At 42.4% G+C, this 17,590-nt stretch overlaps 1 protein-coding gene across 12 annotated transcripts in view; it reads left to right on the top strand.

Annotated features, from left to right (window-relative positions):
• The window catches only part of MTSS1 (MTSS I-BAR domain containing 1), a 127,524-nt gene that overhangs the window by 13,214 nt on the left and 96,720 nt on the right, over positions 1-17,590 (top strand). For all 12 annotated transcript variants that reach the window (XM_074146036.1, XM_074146045.1, XM_074146037.1 and 9 more), the window contains exons 2-3: positions 3,656-3,717; positions 6,448-6,521. In XM_074146036.1, the coding sequence (XP_074002137.1) occupies positions 3,656-3,717; positions 6,448-6,521 (136 nt within the window). The remainder of the gene's footprint in view (positions 1-3,655; positions 3,718-6,447; positions 6,522-17,590) is intronic.

Genomic DNA, 17,590 nt, shown 5'->3' with positions numbered 1-17,590 from the left:
GGAAATAGTCTCCGGATTAAACCATTAATGATTGTCAAGAAAACCATTTAAACAAACCCGCACCGTAACCAATTTCTATTTTAACCCGTGAGGAGCTAAAAAGAGGATTTGTGACCCAGATTCCTGTAGCGGCTCTTCTCCGAGCGGGGCTGGAGGTGGAGGAGGCCTGCTGCTTTCACAGATAACGCCGGGACCTCAGCAACCCTGACATTTAAAGGGAAGAAAATTGATTTCCTTTATCAGCCGGTTGAAATCGGAAATTACAGAAGGTGCAGAGGAGGCTCTGGGAGAGACAGCATTTAAAAATATTGTGTTATTACTCTTCGAAAGTGGCTTTATGTTGCAAAAGCACTTACACAAAAACGTCGAATTCCACCTGCTGTTTCTTTGTGTTTAAATTGAGAAAGTAATACATGTCGAATCGAGGACGAAGCTTTATGGCTCTTTTAGCGTGTGGTTTCCACCACTGTTAACGTTTCTCTTGATGGCCACTTGGCAAAAGCAAAGAACTATTATTGCAAACGTGGAAGTGAGACACAAAGTGACAGTGGGGCTGCCATGCTAAGGTGGCACCCAAAGAGGTCTTGGAGAAGGATCTGCTCCACAGGATACCAGGGCTTTGCGTGTTTACAGCACTTGTCCGATTCCTGCGTCACCTGCTTGGCTTGTCCCCACAAGCATCACTAAATGGCTTCCTTGCTTCCTAGGTGCTGGAGGTGGGATAAAACCCCAGTTATTAGGTCCCATGAAGTGGTAGGCATTGTGCATTTCTGCTGTAGGTAGGAATCAAGGGGGTTTTGGTTTTTAGCAGGGGCGTGGTGGTGGAAGGAAGTGTATTTTGGAAAAGCTCAAAAGGGATGACAGAATTTATGCGCAAGACTTGAATTGTGTGTTACTGAGAGAGAGATGAGCTTGTGGATGTGGCTTCAGCGGGGAAAAGTGAAAGCAAATTCTGTTGGAACACAGATAATATAAACTCCTCTTAATTTTCAGCTGAGTTTATTAGAAAGAGTTCAGAGTTGCAGAAAGCAGATCACGATACCGCAAGCTGAGCAGATAACACAGGAATTCATGTCACTGGCACAAAACTGCTGAAAGGTTTTCTTCAACATTTGAAAAACCAAACAAAACAATCCCAACAGAGCCCACCACCTAAGTTATTAATTCAGTGACATTTTTAAAAAAAATGCTGCATTTTTCTACTGTTCAAAATGAGATCAAAGGCTCTTGGCCACTATAGGAGTGCCCAGGTGAAGAGATTGCATTGATTTCAACCAAACAAATACAGCAAACCATTTAAGTGAGCTGTTACAGATTATTTAAGCAGGCTTGGCTTGAAGAGAACAATATTTTTAAAGACAAAGAACAAATAGTCGTGGAAATGCTTGGCGACTATTCCAGTCTTGCTTGCTTTGTGGCCAAGTTGGCTACAAAAAAAAAAAAGAAAAAGGTGTTTTCTTCCTGAGCTGTGTTTTGATAGGAGTGTCTTAAGCTTCCCTGTGAAGCAGCTAAATGCCAGGCTGGTGTCAATCTCCTGCATGCCATCAGGCATGTTTAGCTGGATAATATGCCACCGAGATGGAAACATAATCAGGCTGCTTCGGTATCCTCCGCTTGCCGGCTTGCCTTTTGCTCGGGAATCCAGTAAAGCCTTAGGCCCTGCTGTTAATTGTCAGGGCTTTCAGGGCTCCTGGCATACACATGCATAATGCATATACGGCATGCAGGCAAACACCGAGGCAGGGTTCCGAGTAGGGGATTTCAGTAAGACTAATAGGTTTAAAGAAATAGCATTTTTTTTCCTCTTTCAAGTAATTGGTGGGTTTCTTTAATTTTTTTCAAATGTCTGACAGTTTTTACTTAGCACGAAGCACTTTATATTCTAGGTCTCACCACCCAGATAACTGCTATTTTCTCTTTCCGCTTCTGCATTTCCCACTGGGTCCCTCGTGTGTAGGTATAATAAGGTTTTATGAACACCTGTTTTACACTGGGGCTTTTTGGTTGGGGTGGTTTTTTTTTCCTTTTAGCAAAAAACCTGCAACCCTTGCTGAAAAATATGCAGAGTACCACTTGGGAGACTTGACAATGGCCTTATGGCAGCAGCTTCTGTATCTGGGTGTATGGTGACACTGCCTAAGCCCTGCTGTGCAGTGACGCTGTGTGGGAGGTGCACACATGACCTCTCTGCAAAAACATCGTATTTTTTCAAAATACGATAAGTCGAGAACATGACAATGTGACCAGGGTCAAAAGGGGAAGGCTTGGGATTTGCCTTTGGTTTTAGCTCCAGATCTAATTCCAGTGGATCGCCCGTGGTGCGTGAATGTCTGGGAGCTGCCTTGGGGGGTGTACGAAGGGGCTGGAATTTGGCTGTCAGTTTTTGGGGAAGGGGCTGTCTTTGCCCCTTATAAGACGTGGCCTCTCATGGCAGTGTGGGCAGTGGATTTTGTTTTACTTACAAAAAGCAGACCAGTTTATCGAGGTGGATTGAGTTTGCTACAAGCAGCTGCACTTGCTTGCAGCCTCTTCCAGTCAGAGCTGGGGTAACGTTAGCCTTGAGGATCTGCCTTATCTGGATTTTATTGTGTCGTTGCTCTGGTAACAGCAAGTCTTATACCTTTATTAAAGGAAGCAGGGATATTTTATTTTACTCTCTAGACTCCAATCAAAGGGAAATTTTGAGGTTTCTTTCTACCATGGCTTTTGCTGTTAACAGAAAATACGCACTTGCTCTGCAGAGAGCAAGTTAACCTTTCTTTGGTCTAAAAAGGATGACCTTTTTTTTTTTTTTTATACTATAGGAATCAGTACTTTTTTTTTAACTTTGGAAAATAAAGATCAGAACGTTCAAGAACACTTGCTGTCCATATTCTAAATGAAAACCTGGGCTTTTTATGCAATTTAAAAAAAAAGGGGAAAAAGTTTACAGGAAACTTGAAGTCAAGAGGAATTAAACCTTCTTAAAAACTTTGCATACACTCAGTGCTACGCCGCTTTATCAGCATCATTTGGGACTGTCTCAGAAGCAGATTTTGCAGTTACATGATAGCTGTTGGGAAAGTTTGTTATCTTATGACCACTGTGCCTTTTCTGTGCCCAACTGAGTTACCTTGAGACAGTGTTTGAGGTGGTCTCTTGGTCAACTCAGACCTTTATTGTAAAGGCTTTTAAAATGATTTATTTTATTTATTTTTTTAAAAAAGAGGATGGGAAGCTGGTAACGACACAGAGAATCCATTTGTAGAGAAGAGCACCTGGGATCCTGCCTTTGGTTTTGGGAGCTTCTCTGTACATGTCCTAACACTCTACCTCTGCTAGGTTTTGCTGTATCCATCTGAAGTAAGGTGTTTCTTTCCTCTACTTCAGTTATTATCCTGCTTCTCCCCCAGTATTTCTATTTGGAAACTCTGTATAGCCTTCTCAGAGGACCTAGTGTTTATTTGGATTCAGAACCAGTTGATGTCCTGCCTGCTTGGGACTGGTGTCTAAGGATGTGAGAGAGAACTTGCTGGGAAAATGTATTTTGGTGTTAATGTATTAGGATTTAGTGAAGTCTTGGTTATTGCTTTCCTTCTAGTTTCATTTGATCTGGAGCATCAAAACCAGAATGCTCAAATTAAGTATTCATTATTGTGTTTTGTTTTTCTTGCAGGGAAGTTACCCAGTGTGGGAAGATTTTATAAATAAAGCTGGGAAACTGCAGTCTCAGCTCCGGTAAGTTTTGTGTTACACAGTCAAGATCCCCTGCAATTCCTTGTGTGTGCAAACATAAAGGTTAAATGCAGCTTCTGCCAGGATAATTTGCTAAGCATGTCCTAATAAAACTGTGCATGTTTTATAGTCAACACCCATGCATGTAATTTTTCACACACTACTACTGCTGTTTTAATGTATTTAGGAAAATACATAATCTACCACCAGCTGTAGATAATAAACACAAAATGAGCTAAATTTCATGTCTTCTAATGGAAAATTGGAAAGATAGTTTATTGCTGTTTAGAGAACACACATTTGGAGTTAGCCCTATGTTGTCCTTTTTATCAGTGTAGAATACAGCAGGTTTATGTTAGAAGAGGGCTTAAAATATTAAAGAATCTTTGGGAGTCTTAACAGTGCTTTCTTCTGCCTTAAAAACAAAGGGAATTCCTGTGCTGGATCATTCATCGGTGATGGTTAAAACTTAGGTTATTGGGGTATACTTTGCAAATGGCATTTTGGGTTACTTAATAAGTGCCATATGTATCACACTCAGACCAATTCTGCTATCTCTGGAATTCATTCACTTGTAAAACTTATTTCTGCTAATATGAATCCAAGCTCCATTTCTTCACAACTGTCCCTGAACCACAATCTCGGCTGTGCTCTCCAGAGCATGTGTTTTTTCCCCAGCAGCAGTGGTAACTGGTATGGTTATTGGCAGTTTATTTTGCAGTTCTGTGTTGTGAACCCTTCCTGAAGAAGCTAGGCTTTAGGCTCATTTGCCCTAAAATACTGGCATATGCTGCTCTGCCACGCCGTGCCTAAAATACCACACTTGCATGTGGTTTTTCCTTTTCCAGCAATCATGTCACATTGAGTGTGGAAGAAGCAGAGGAAGTAGTGAAAGGAGAGAAATGGAGAACTTTCCTAGCCCATTGTACTCTTCATACACAGGCCTTCTGGGAAGGCATGAGGGATAGTTTTGTTTATTTCCCAGTCCTGTGATGTTGCATTCAATCAATGTAGTGCTTTTCTAGCTACAGGAACGTGCAGGCAGGCAGCTTGAAAGCCTGTGTTAGAGGATTTGCTGTCCATTTCTAGCAAATGTGAGCTATTTGCCTCTGGTTCATTTCTGTGTGCTCTGATAAAGGACAGCAGATGTCATCTGAGCTGGAGCCAGGTCTTCCTGGCTCTTGTTACTGGAGAAATGGAACTTTGTTATTAGCGATATAATTAATAATTAACAACATGGTACACCAATAACAGCATGACCCACAACTTTGGAAGATGAAGAGCACAAACACTGTTAAGGAAAATCCCAGAAAAGGTTATCTAGTTCCAGGGCTGAATATTGCTAGCTAATAGTTGTCAGAGGTTGTTTTTTTTTCCCCTCCCTCTAATCTCTTTGGCATGTGGCGAGTCCTTATGCTTTTGGTTGGTCCTCTCAAGCCTGGTTTGTTGTGTGGTTTTTTTTTTTTTTCTTTGTTCAAACCTTTTGTGCTGTCAGTAGGCCATTTATCATGCTGCCAGTTATGCCGCCTGTATCTTGAGCATATTTGGAGTGACACTTGCATAAAATCTGACCTAGTTAAGCAGTCCTGTGGTCTTTCTGGCTGAGGATCAGCTTTCCTGCAGGTCTCCTGGGTTTTTGGAGGATAGCAAGGAGCTCTTGAAACAAAGTGAAGTTGATGGTCCTCCTTCAGGATTTTGCTTGGAGAGGCTGACTCTTACAGTTAGGAATCAGAGCTATTGGTAGAAAAGATGTGCAGAAACAGAACTACGAGGTAGCTGTGGAGAGGGCACAGTTGCACTTCACCTGTAGAGCCCTGGCCTACTTTCACTAAAATTGGGTCAGCCAGACTATAAACCCATCAGAAATCTGGTACTGACCTGAGGTGTTCAGGGCTCTAGGGCCTGCTTATGTAGAACAGACGTGTTCAGAAAATTGTAACTCACGTTTACTGTCCACTTGAAGAGACGTGGTCTTTATGTGCTTGCAAAACCTGGAGGGAGATGGGGCTAGTGGGGTTCACACTTCGGATTGTAGAGTGTCCAAGAGTGCTGGTGTACTTCTTGGGAAGCGACCTGCTTGGAGGAGCACTGGACCAGAAACACTTTGCATTTGTTTATTCATCTTTCGGGTGGTGGTTTTTTGGGAGGTTTTTTTTTTTTCCTTCATTTCCCTCTTTCTCATTTGCCCAAGAACTCCAGACTAGTCTGATTTCCAAGAAGTTGTTACTTTCCCTTTCAAGAGATGCTCGTGCTCCTCAGATGAGAAATTCAGGAAATTGTTTGGCCAGGATCCTAAATAAGAGGAAGGTCCTGCATGGTTATTCTTAAAATATACATATTCCCTGGAGTAGCAGTGGCGGTAATTTGTACACTAATGGGTGCAGTATAATATATGTTAGATTTGTTTTTCATGTTTGACTGCTTAATGTTAGTTCATCAGAGGAAATCATCTAGAAGGGGGATGGCTGTGCTCTTTTGAAATAGCACCTGTCCTGTGCAATTCACAGCACGGAATTAGCATGGCTGCCTTCAAGTCCATAATGCTAACACAAAGCGAGGAAGGGATTAAGAAATGAAGGAGGGAAAAGGATAAATTCAGATATAAAAGAGGATATTTTTTGTGGCCTCTGCAAGTTCACAGTGGTATTCTTTATAAGCTTAAATGTTTTTGGCAAAAATTAAATAGGCAGCAATGAGACACTGCTAATGTTTTGTTATCTGTATGCATTTCAGGACTACAGTAGTAGCAGCTGCTGCCTTTTTGGATGCCTTTCAGAAAGTGGCTGACATGGCTACTAATACACGTGGTAAGCAGATGTGTCAATATTGAGTTTAACAGAATGCTGTGTGGTTTATACCATTTGTCGTAATAAAAAGAAGTCTAACTTGTTACATTGACGAGCAGATCTGTGAGACATCTGCTAGATGGACTTGTACTTTGAAAAAGCGACACGTGAAAAAGGAAGTAATCTTTTCTTTACTGAAAAAACCACTGGAAACCTGTAATTTAAATGCGTCATCAATCATGTGAACATTTCTTAATTACCATTTGAATTATATGTTGATGAATAATATTTAGAAAGCAAGACTTACTGAAATCTGTATTCACTGACGCTTCTGTACCTTAAGCAAATGCAAAAGGCTTGATATTCAGCTGGTATAAATAAGCGTAGCGTTGCTGAAGATAAAGCTGACGCTATGGCCTTTGATGTCTGTATATAATGATGATGATAGCCCGTACTTGTAACCTTGAGGAACGTCTTTGCTTGTCCTTGCCTCTTCTTTAAGTCTGACATTACTGGTCAAAATTAATTTTCCTGGGCTGTGGGCTTCTCTGAGTAACAGTCTAAGCTTGTTGGTGAGTATGGAGGCCAAAACAGTGCAGCTGGCAATCTTTCCAGGCGGCTGAGTTGGAAGGACACAAAAGGCTGCTTGCCGCTTCTCTGATGTTGGATGCCCAGTGACTGAGGCATCGCACGCAGATGTCCCTGCAGCGGCAGGGCATTTCCCATGGTCACTGTGTCCCTGGGCTCCGTTGCTGAAGAGCGAATCCAAAGTGCGTATAGCACTGCTGAGTGAGTGGCTTTTGGTCACCTCAAACCTTAGAGGTTTTGTAATGTTTTTTTAAAGTCCTACTACGTCCTTGGCGTTGGACTGGGAGAGTAAGAAAGTAATACCGCTAACATGAAGGGTGTGCATTTCCATTAGCAGTGTGCAAGCTCAGCCAGACCTCCCTTCCCCTCCATTGCTGGCTAACGGGAATAGTAGCAGCTGCTGGAGCAAGTATCAAACCATAGAATGACAGAGGGAACAATATTTTTTTTTCCTTTTTAGAGCTAATATGTACATTTTGATAAGAAGTTCCTCATTATATGCATACGTTCTGTAAACTATGGGTGATCTATTCATGTAAAATAATAAACACTCCAGAAAGTGGAATAAACTAAGGATGAGACCCAAGGCAGAACTTAACTTGGATTTCTAACATGTCTTTCCTTTGAGAATGCTCTCTTCTATTTATTTTCCCTCCCCCAAAGGGAAAACAGAGTAAACCCTAACAAAATCCTTGAGACTTGTCTTCTGGCTGTGCTGGCAGGCTTATAGAACTTGCATTCAGATACCAGAACGACTGAATCTCTCCTACTTTCTGACAAAAAATGGCTTGTGCGGGTTTTTGAAGGGTATTTTGCACTTTCTGCTGTGTTATTTGGACTGTGTCCAACAAGCGTCGTGTCTTGTCTCTTATCTCTTCCAACACATCCTTTACAAAAGGAGCTCTGTAAATCCGGGCCTGCCAAATTTGTATAGCTCCTCTGTTCTGTCTTTCTGCCTTCCCTGACTGAAAGGATGGAAGGGAATTTTGTTTTTATTTTTAGAAAGTGATGTTCTAGGCAAAGAATCAAAATTCCAGGCTAGTTGGTGGTTCTGATCTGCCTCTCAACCCAACTTCCACTCGTGCCCATTCGAGTATTTACACATATATATTTTTACATATATATGTATGTATGTAGTCGATGGCCTCGGAGCATCTCTGAGGTTGCACATTTACAAATACATATCCTTCTAGCTTGCTATGGACAGGGATAAAGGCCTGGCTCCATTGAAGATGTTGGCAAAATTCCCCATGACTTACTAGGACACAATTTCATAAAAAAGTATTTTGCTGTTAATTTAAACAACAATATTCAGAAAACAAAACCAAACAAGCTTCCTGTTTTTCTTCTCTGATGGGGGGGATGTTAATGGTCTCCTAGTTTTCCCTTTGAGTAGTTATCTAACTTGGAAATATTCTTTGGTAAATTTTGCCTGTTACTTATCCAGTTTATAAATTCTTGTATTTGCTTGTCTAATGAAACACCTGGCTGTGCTTCATACTGTTCAGAGGGTTCTCAGTTAACAGGTTACCCAAAGTCAGCAAAGTTCACGTTCAGCTTCTGTGTGTATATATAAAGACTTGTGTCGCTCTTTCCATGACAAGGCAGGGAGGGTCGGTGTATTTTAAGTCAAGGGGCTGGTTTATCATTGCATGCGCCAAATGCTGCTTCTGGAAACTGTGTATGAAAATATTGAATCATAGAATCATAGAATGGTTAGAGTTGGAAGGGACCTTAAAGATCATCGAGTTCCAACCCCCCTGCCATGGGCAGGGACACCTCCACTAGAGCAGGTTGCTCAAAGCCCCCTCCAGCCTGGCCTTAAACACTTCCAGGGATGGGGCATCCACAGCCTCCCTGGGCAACCTGTTCCAGTGCTTCACCACCCTCACAGTAAAGAATTTCTTTCTAATATCTAATCTAAATCTCCCCTCTTCCAATTAAAAACCATTATCACTGAAGCAGATGCTTGTTTCGGAGGGACAGTGTTAGTGCTCTGTAGGATGACTGACGTGTTGTGAAGCTTAGTGCTGCATTTTATTTGTAATTGCTTATAGTCTTACAGAAGGTGGCCTTTTATTTTTAAGACCCACCAATCTAGCTGATCAGTGTTTTATCAATCAACAGAAGTACTCTCTGGCTACTCTTTAGTCTGTTTGCATCAGCATTTGCTTTGAAAGAAGGAGGAAGTATTTACATGGATGTGCATGTCCACACACATGCAACAGGAGGTGATTACCTTTGCAGACACCAAGTGTTAAAGTATGAGAGCTTATTTTCATCAATTCCAGTACTTGTTCCAGCTGATATCTTTCTCTGCCTCGTGTGCCGTTACCGCTGTTCCCAAACATTGGTTTTTCCCTTTTGGTGCATCTTTCTTTCTATGTCATTTACTTCCTTCTAATTCTGCAACGGTAGCGATGTTTATCTTCACATTCCCATTTGGAGCTCAAATAGAGGGCATAATTGGAGCTCTGCCTATAGTAAAACCTATGATTGGATGAGTTCAATAACCTGTACTTTACTTTATTTTCCTCACATAGCTTTTGAGGTAGGAAAAGCCCTGAATGTGAAGTACCTGGTGTTTTGTGGTGACTCAATACACAAATGAATTTCCCGACCAGCTCATTTCAGCTTTTTCTTCCTTGTTTGCTGTCTCTCTCTTTAGGTGCACATCAACCCAAAGTTCAATCTCTCTTTTCACCTGAGTTCAATTCATTTCCCTCAGTTTGATGTTTTTTTGGTTTCAGCCTGACAAGGAAAAACACAAGGAAAGTAGTTCTGATGCACCTATTGCCAAAAGGTTTTATTGCTGTGGGTCTGACCATCTGAAAAACATCATTTGCATGAGGGACTCTGTCAAGTTACATTGCTAGTTCTCTAATAATGCTGGCTGTGTAGCAGCGTGTGCTGTTTTTTGCTGGTACCAGAGATTTTAAAAACAAAATTCCTTCAAATGTTTGGCTCATGAGCTCTGACAAGATATATGCATCTCTCTAGCAGTTAGTATTATTCAAGCTACATCTGTTTGGCATACAGCCTGGCAGAACTTGGTAGTCTGCAGTGGAATCTGGTATTATTTCTCACTATGATTATTAAAGAGAATACTCACTAAACATTAAATAGATACTTCAGGATACCTTTAAACCTCGGTGAAGTTTCCTTTTTGGGGAGGTGTGTGCTTTTGAGTTTTAGTTTGGGTTTTTCTCATATGGCTTAAGTCTTTCAATACCTGAAATTTTTAATGTTCTTATCCGCATCAATTCTAACTGAAGCGTGAAAGAGATTTAAGTCTAATTTCATTTAACAGCTGCTTACCTGATATTTTGTGCATTAAAATTTTATTCTCTTATGAAAGCAAGACCTGTGCATCTGAAATATAAACATATTATGACATATAAACATATTATAAGCTGGGTTTGAATAGAATGTAAAAGCATGTGTGTAAATTGCTTTGCTTTTTGTATGCCAGTATTCTGCTGCTGCATTTGAATGTCCTTTGTAGATAAGTGCTAGAATTCAGGAACTTGAAAGAGTTGGTGAGAAGAGTAACTATCCTCCTCGTGTTATGAGGGAGTTCAGTGTGAAGACATGCATTCTATCTCTACTTAATATATCGTCAATAACTTCCATGGAGAAAAAAGCTGCCCTAGTCTTGCCTACCTGCATCTTCACAGGTGTAAATTAAAATTTATGGAAAGATGATCTAAAAGCTTTGATTTACCCTGAAGCTTAAAATTGATCTTCAAAGTGAGATTGTTAATGAGGCAGCTGATACCCACTCTTGTGGGTTTTTTTGTTTTTCATTCATATTTGAAGGGTTTTACATATACATAGGTGTGTTTGATATTAGCATATTAGTTAAATCATGTCAAGATACGTTTCAGTGTATCGCATAGCTCTCTCTGGCCAGTTGGATTCCACAGATTGCAATGCTGTTTGAAGTTGCCTCGTTCCAACTTGGCAAGTGCTACTAAAGGTATGTTTGCCCTGCCTTTGGTAATTTTGACATCTGTCATGCTGGTTGGCGCTATTTACATTTTCCATCTCTTTCATTTTGCAGATGTCTGAGAGGACTTTAAGGCAATGCAGACCTTCTGACAAGAGTTGCAGGAAATTCCAGTTGAGGGTGCCTGGTGGGCAGAGAGGGTCTGAGGCCAGAGAGGGAATAGCTGTGGGTGCTTAACCAGACCTGGAAGCAAAACTCAGCCTGAGCCTGCATGGCATGCAGCAGTGATAGGGTACCAAAACCAGCATAGCCATTTTAATGTTACCCGTTTGAGGAACAGCATATATCAGCCTGGAAGAAGTGCCCCATTAAAGTGTCTCTACTTTTTTCAGGCCCCGTTAAACTTTATCAGCACGCAGAAATGTAAATGTGGTTTAGCGCTTCTACTTACAGAATTAAATTTTATTAATATCTGTGCGTATATCTGTGCCTTGGGTAGCTCTTGTACTGCAGTAGTCAATGACTGCTCTTCCTGTTTAATAAAGCTGCTGAAAAAGGTACCTTTGCTGCAGATCTATGTTCCTAGGAGGACTCTGCATCTGTATTGCTCCAGGTATTGTGTGAGTACACCTCCAGGTAGTCCTTACTCTGGGTGTTTAGTTGTCTTAGCGAGGATATAAATGGTATGTATTGAAGTGGTTTTCCAAGGTGACGAGCTGCACAAAGTGTTACAGTGCTGGAATTAGCATCTGTTATCTCCCAAGTAAGTGTGCTTGGGCCTTCTGAACCAGTATCTTGCTCACTGCAAGTAAGGCACAGTGTAACCCCAGGGATAAATCCTTGGTGCCACAGTAAAGCATGGACAGTCCTGAAAGGTGGCACTTTATTTATTTTCATGGAGAGGGGAAAAAAAAAAAAGGGGAGCCTGGGGGAGGGGAAAGACACCACGATCTATAGCAGTAGACCTAAAATCTGTGTATGCTTTGGAAATAAATTCCTATGCTCCTGCCTATGGACGGGGGGAGCTGCGACGAAGACATGGCCTTGTTGGAGCAGGTCTGAAGAAAGGCCACAAAAATGATCAGAAGGCTGGAGCACGTCTCCTATGAGGACAGGCTGTGAGGGAGTTTAGATTTTTTTAGCCTGCAGAACAGAAGGCTCCAAGGAGACCTTATAGTGGCCTTCCAGTACTTAAAGGAGGCCTATAGGAAAGAGGGGAACAAACATTTTAGCAGGGCCTGTTGTGATAGGGCAAGGGGTAATGGTTTTAAACTAAAAGAGGGCAGATTTAGACTAGAGATCAGGAAGACATTTTTTACAATGAGGGTGGTGAAACACTGGCCCAGGTTGCCCAGAGAGGTGGCAGATGCCCCATCCCTGGAAACATTGGAGGTCCGACTGGACGGGGCTCTGAGCAACCTGATCTAGTTGAAGAGGTCCCTGCTCGTTGCAGGGGGGTTTGGACTAGATGGCTTCTAAAGGTCCCTTCCAACCCAAACTATTCTATGACTCTTATGATGATCTGTGCATAATTTTAGAATGAAAACAAAGCTGGGCACAAGAGGAAAGGGGTTCTCATTGTCCCATTCTTTTGTTTTTCTGACGACTCTAACTTTAGAGGCTTGTACTCAAATACTGAAACCTTTACTTGAGCTTCCTGTCACTTAAGATAAGACTCTGTAATAAGCACTTAGTCCTCCCATGGAGTCTTTGAAGTAAAATAATATAGTCCAGGCTTTTTCTTTGTGGATTTTCAAATATGAAATAATCAGGAATAAAATTATTTAAATGAACCATTCAGTCTTCCATTATACTTTCATGAAGATGATGCAAAACACAGGACCAATTGAGAATCGCTGGCAGATAATTTTGAAGCTGGATGCATATTACACATCTGTTGCATTTTGAGAAGGGGTACTTGAAAATGCTGTTTACAAGTGCTAAAACTGCAAAACACATATATAACGGGCAGTGCTATGCTATTCTCCATTTCCATATTTCTGTCTTTCTCTAGACAAATAGCAAATGTCAGTCCATGTCTTTGAACAAGTGTGGCACCCTGAGAACTCTGCTGCTGATGTGAGCCCATTTGGCTGGAACAGTCAAAATGTGATGAACATCTTATATGCCCAAACACAAGAAAAGTGGTTTGGTTATTAATGACTGGATTTTATATTTAAGGGGTTAAAAGGGCTACTCTGCAGGTAAAGCATTACTATTGCCTTTTCTTTGGGTGAGTGCATGCACTGCAGCATAAAGAAATTTTATTTAGGCTTTTTTCCCCCTTGAGGTCAAGATGAAATTTAGCTCAGGGTTGTTGGCAACATTTGTGGTGCTTTGATGCTCCTACCTAAGGAGACATTTCTAGGGCAACAGATAAAAACAATGTCTATAAGAACTTAAATAGTCAGCTACCCCTTGGTATGGTGCACAGTATGATGCATAAGTAGTTTGTATTTGCCCCACAACCCAGCATTTTTTTTGAGCATAAGGTGCTTTGATCAGAGGCGGAAGTATTGTGAGGGAAGAGGAGGAGCTGCCAGGTGATTGTGTATGCTAACAGAAACAGAAAATTGGAATGCAAGACTGACTTCTGTGAAGGAGAAAAATAAAAGGATGAGGTGGGGGGAAGAAGCAAATAAGGTTCTTTAGTACTTCATCCAAGGAGTGGGCAGGTATGTCAAGATGGGAGCAGCTGGCCTTTTTGTTTTTTCATGACCGAATGTAAATCTACTCACTATCATCTGAATCGGAAATCTTTGGGGGTGTGGGGCGGGGGAACGGCACAGTTAATTTTTCATATGCTCAGTTGCAGTTCTTCCTCTCCCTGTCCTTACGCAGCTGTTCTGCTTTTAGTGGGGTAGAGTATCAGGTCCTGGTTTTTCTGCAGGCTTGGGATAGATTGATTGTTCTTCCCAAGTCCATGATGACTCTTTATCTCTGTGGGCATCTTCACGCAGAGAACCTACACCTTAATAACTAAATACTGGTTTTGGAGCTCCAAAGAGTTTTCTCGGTCTCGGCACTAGAACCAAACTTTCGATGACTTAAACATCCGATTTGGGAAATAATGAGGATAAATCATAAATGTCTCTGAGAATTTAATGTATTAAGTTAGAAGCAAAGATGCAAAAGCATCCTTTTGGTAATGGGATGTGGATTTGAAAATGGAGGCTGAGGTTTTGGTTGGTGGTTGGTTTTCCCAGTGTAGCACATGTTCCTGTGGTGGGAGATCCCCTTTCAGGCTAATTCAGTCAGCCTTTTGATGTGATAAATTGCTAGTTGGCACATAGCAACAATTCTGTAGTAACCACAACAAGAGACTTGTTGCAGGTTTGGGTTATTTTTTTTTTTTAATCTGTCACCAGTTGGATAGCAAAGGTAGCTGAAGATCTGTTTCCATTGCATTTTATTTTGTATCGTATTTATTTGCCATGAGACAGAAAGGGAGGTGGTGTGGGAGGAGAAATAAAAAATCAGTTCAGACTATGCTATAGGTTTCTATAGAGTCGGGTTGTGCTTCTTGCCGTGTGCGCCTTGCCCATGACGTACTGTGGAGGCAGCAGAGCAGTTGCTGTGCTTCTGCTGCCTCATCCCTTGTGCCTTACAGGTGTCGTGAGATGCAGGTTCAGTGATTGCCCTCTCGGTCACCTCAGAGGCAGCTTCCAAGAAGAGATAATGTGTAGGAGAAAGGATCAAGTTGGTGCTGTCAACTGGCTCCATGCAAACTCACCAGACTTCTAGGGAGGCGAGCATGGACCTGACCAGAGTCCTGGCAGTTACTTCAGCCTCATTGCACCCCAGTCCCAGGTCCCTTGAGCCACTTGCGGCATTTCTTTGTATCAGCCAGGCAATTTGTGTCAAGGCCGTGGCATAAAAATGTCACGTGTACTTTGACTTTGAATGTCTTCTCCAAATCCCTAAGTCTATTCCTACCCTGGCTGCACAGAAATTATGTTTGTTTCTAATGACATAAGAGGTATACAAAAAGTGAAATTGCAAGCTCCAGCAGCCTAATGTTGAGTGGAGTGTCCAGAACAATGGAGCTCTGTCTAATCATTAACAAAAGCATTAATAAAAGTCATCAATAGAAGCACCTGTGACATTTGCATTGTCTAACAGGTTTATTTTTGCTGTCTGAAATGCAATCTGCCTCCCAGAAGGGTGCTCCTCCACGTGCTTTTGGAGGTGTCAGGACAGTAGATTGTGTGTGTTTGCTCCGCGTGTGTCCATGCAAACGAGCCTTCCTACTGCCAGGTGATTTGCTCGGTGATATGATTCATCCTGTGTTTGCATACCTGCTGCTTCCAGGGAAGCCGTGCATCTTCATGGTAATAATGAGGTCTTGCTTAAAAATAGACCAGCTTCCTTCATTTTCTAGCCCTTCTGTTTGCTCGATGATTTGTCGGGTGTTGCCAGCACGAATGTTTGTCCCTGTTGCTGTGCAAGCTGTTCACCCCTTCCCTCCTCCCCTACACGGTAGTTTTCTTCAGTGGAGCAGTTCCCTGCTCTTTTCTTCCCTGGTCGAGGTAGCAAAACTTCCACTGTTGAGGCTTATGGGCTCATGTAGAGAGGTGGGGAAGAGTCCCTGCTGGTTCTTGAATTTCACTGGAAAATTAGCATCTGCCTCGGACAAGAAGTGCATTGTGCTGTGTGTCTTCTTCTTCCACTCCCACACCTGATGAAGTCTGACCTGTAGAACTACTTCTGAAAAATTAAAATAATATAATTACCTTGCTGTTGCACTTCAGGGCTCAGAGCCATCCTCTTGTCTTTGTGCTTTCTACAGTGGTTTTTCCTACAAATTAATCTGTGACCTGCCCTCCATTTGGGTTGCTCTCTTGGACAGGGTGGAGATGGAAGGGAAGATGGGCTGTTTCCAAAGGAGCTCTGGGTTGTGACCTGACAGTATTTCCTGTGCAATGTTTGGACTCTGTGCACTTACTTATGCTTAAGTCTTTCTACTTCTTGCTTTTGTTGTTGTTTTCACCTGGGCGGCATGCATGTAAAAATGAGTTATATTTTCTAATCTAATGAAGCCATTGAAAAATTCTGCAACCTTTGCAGCTGCCATCCCAACGCGGGCTTTGTGGAAACCACTTCAAAACTAATGGCAGTGGCAATTGTGTGGGTGGGAGGGGAGGAGAGCACGTTCATCTGCAGCATGGTGGTGTCACGGGGTAGAAGAGCTCTGGGTTTGTACAATCAGCCCCTGCAATTGTTGTGAAATTCTCCTCTCCTGCAGCATTTATTACTATGTAAAATTGAAATCTGCATGATTTCCTGCTGTGAGCGCCTGTGCCAAGGGACCGGTTTCTATAGTAACTAATATCAAGGAGCTGGCTGGGACTTGGCTTCGGAGCTGTATTTGAGCGTATTTCGCAGTTTGATGCGATCCTCTACGAGTCTTTGATTGATGACAAACAAGAAGTCGGGGGTTGTGGCTGCCATTGCTACAGTAGTAGCGCGTGCACCTCAGCATGTTCACTGAGGTCTAAAAATAGGCATTTCGCAAAATGCAGGAGTTGAAGGTGAGGTGGTGGGGTGTCCTTTTCTCTCCCTCTCTCTCTTTCTCTCATTTTATTTTTTTTTTTTTTTTCCTGAGGGAGGGCTGCTGAATGGAAACACTGAAGATTACACCAATGAGTGTTTGTTCTGGAGTCACTTCAGCCTACCCTAGAGTGAAACACAAGCCTAGGAACTGGGTCCGCTTTCTCCCAATAGTAACAGCCATTGCTGTTGCCACTTACTCTGTTTTGAAGCAGAGCTGGTGCTTGTTCTAAGCATAATAAATACCTCAGTTAATGTGGTTTCATCTGCAGGACCAGCTTCTGCCCTCACTTAGGCCCAGGCACACCTACTGCATGTGTTTGTTTTGCAGGGTTAAGATGGGAAGGGGATGGAGAGGGTTGAAGCTTGGCTTGTAGATTGTAGCCTTTCAGGGTGCCAGGCAATACGGAAAGCCTGGTTCACACAGTTTGCAAGTAGTCCAGAAAGGCATAGTGGGGTCAGGTGCTTGAAAATTAACTTAATCTTCCATTTAGGGTCACTTTCAAAGTAAAACTTGCATCCTGTGGTGGAGGTGGGGAAGGAATGCAGAACAGTGGTCTTGGCCAGAGAAGTCCTCCAAGTACAGAAATTGGACCTAGGCAGGCAGCAATAGTTCTGGTCTCCCCCCCCCCCCCATCCTCTATTGAGGCCAAGCTTGAACTGTAAAGTGAGTTTATGGCATTGATGAAATAGTCTGAAGTGTGAAGATGCCTTTATGTGTGACTGAAGGTCATTTTTCATGGCTGTGTGTTATGATCATGTGGTCCCCCAGCTTCTCTCCCAAGCTTTCTCCCCCAAAAAGCCAGGCATCTTTCAAGAGAGGGTGAAGTTGTGTGTCTGATGTATGTCTGTGTGCACGGACCTGGTTAAGTGAGGAGTGCTGTTTGCTCAGCCAGCTCAAGGGGAGCCTTGACTTGGCCACCCCAAGAGCAGCCCCTTATGCCTTTGGTATTTGGGGATGCTCAAAGGAGCTGGGGAAGGAGAGTGTAGAGAGGAAGAAATG

This window comes from Numenius arquata, chromosome 3 (assembly GCF_964106895.1).
Source record: "Numenius arquata chromosome 3, bNumArq3.hap1.1, whole genome shotgun sequence".
In the NCBI taxonomy this organism is placed as follows: Eukaryota; Metazoa; Chordata; class Aves; order Charadriiformes; family Scolopacidae; genus Numenius; species Numenius arquata.
The sequence above is the reverse complement of the archived record's forward strand: the minus strand, read 5'-3'. Positions and strand labels throughout refer to the sequence as shown.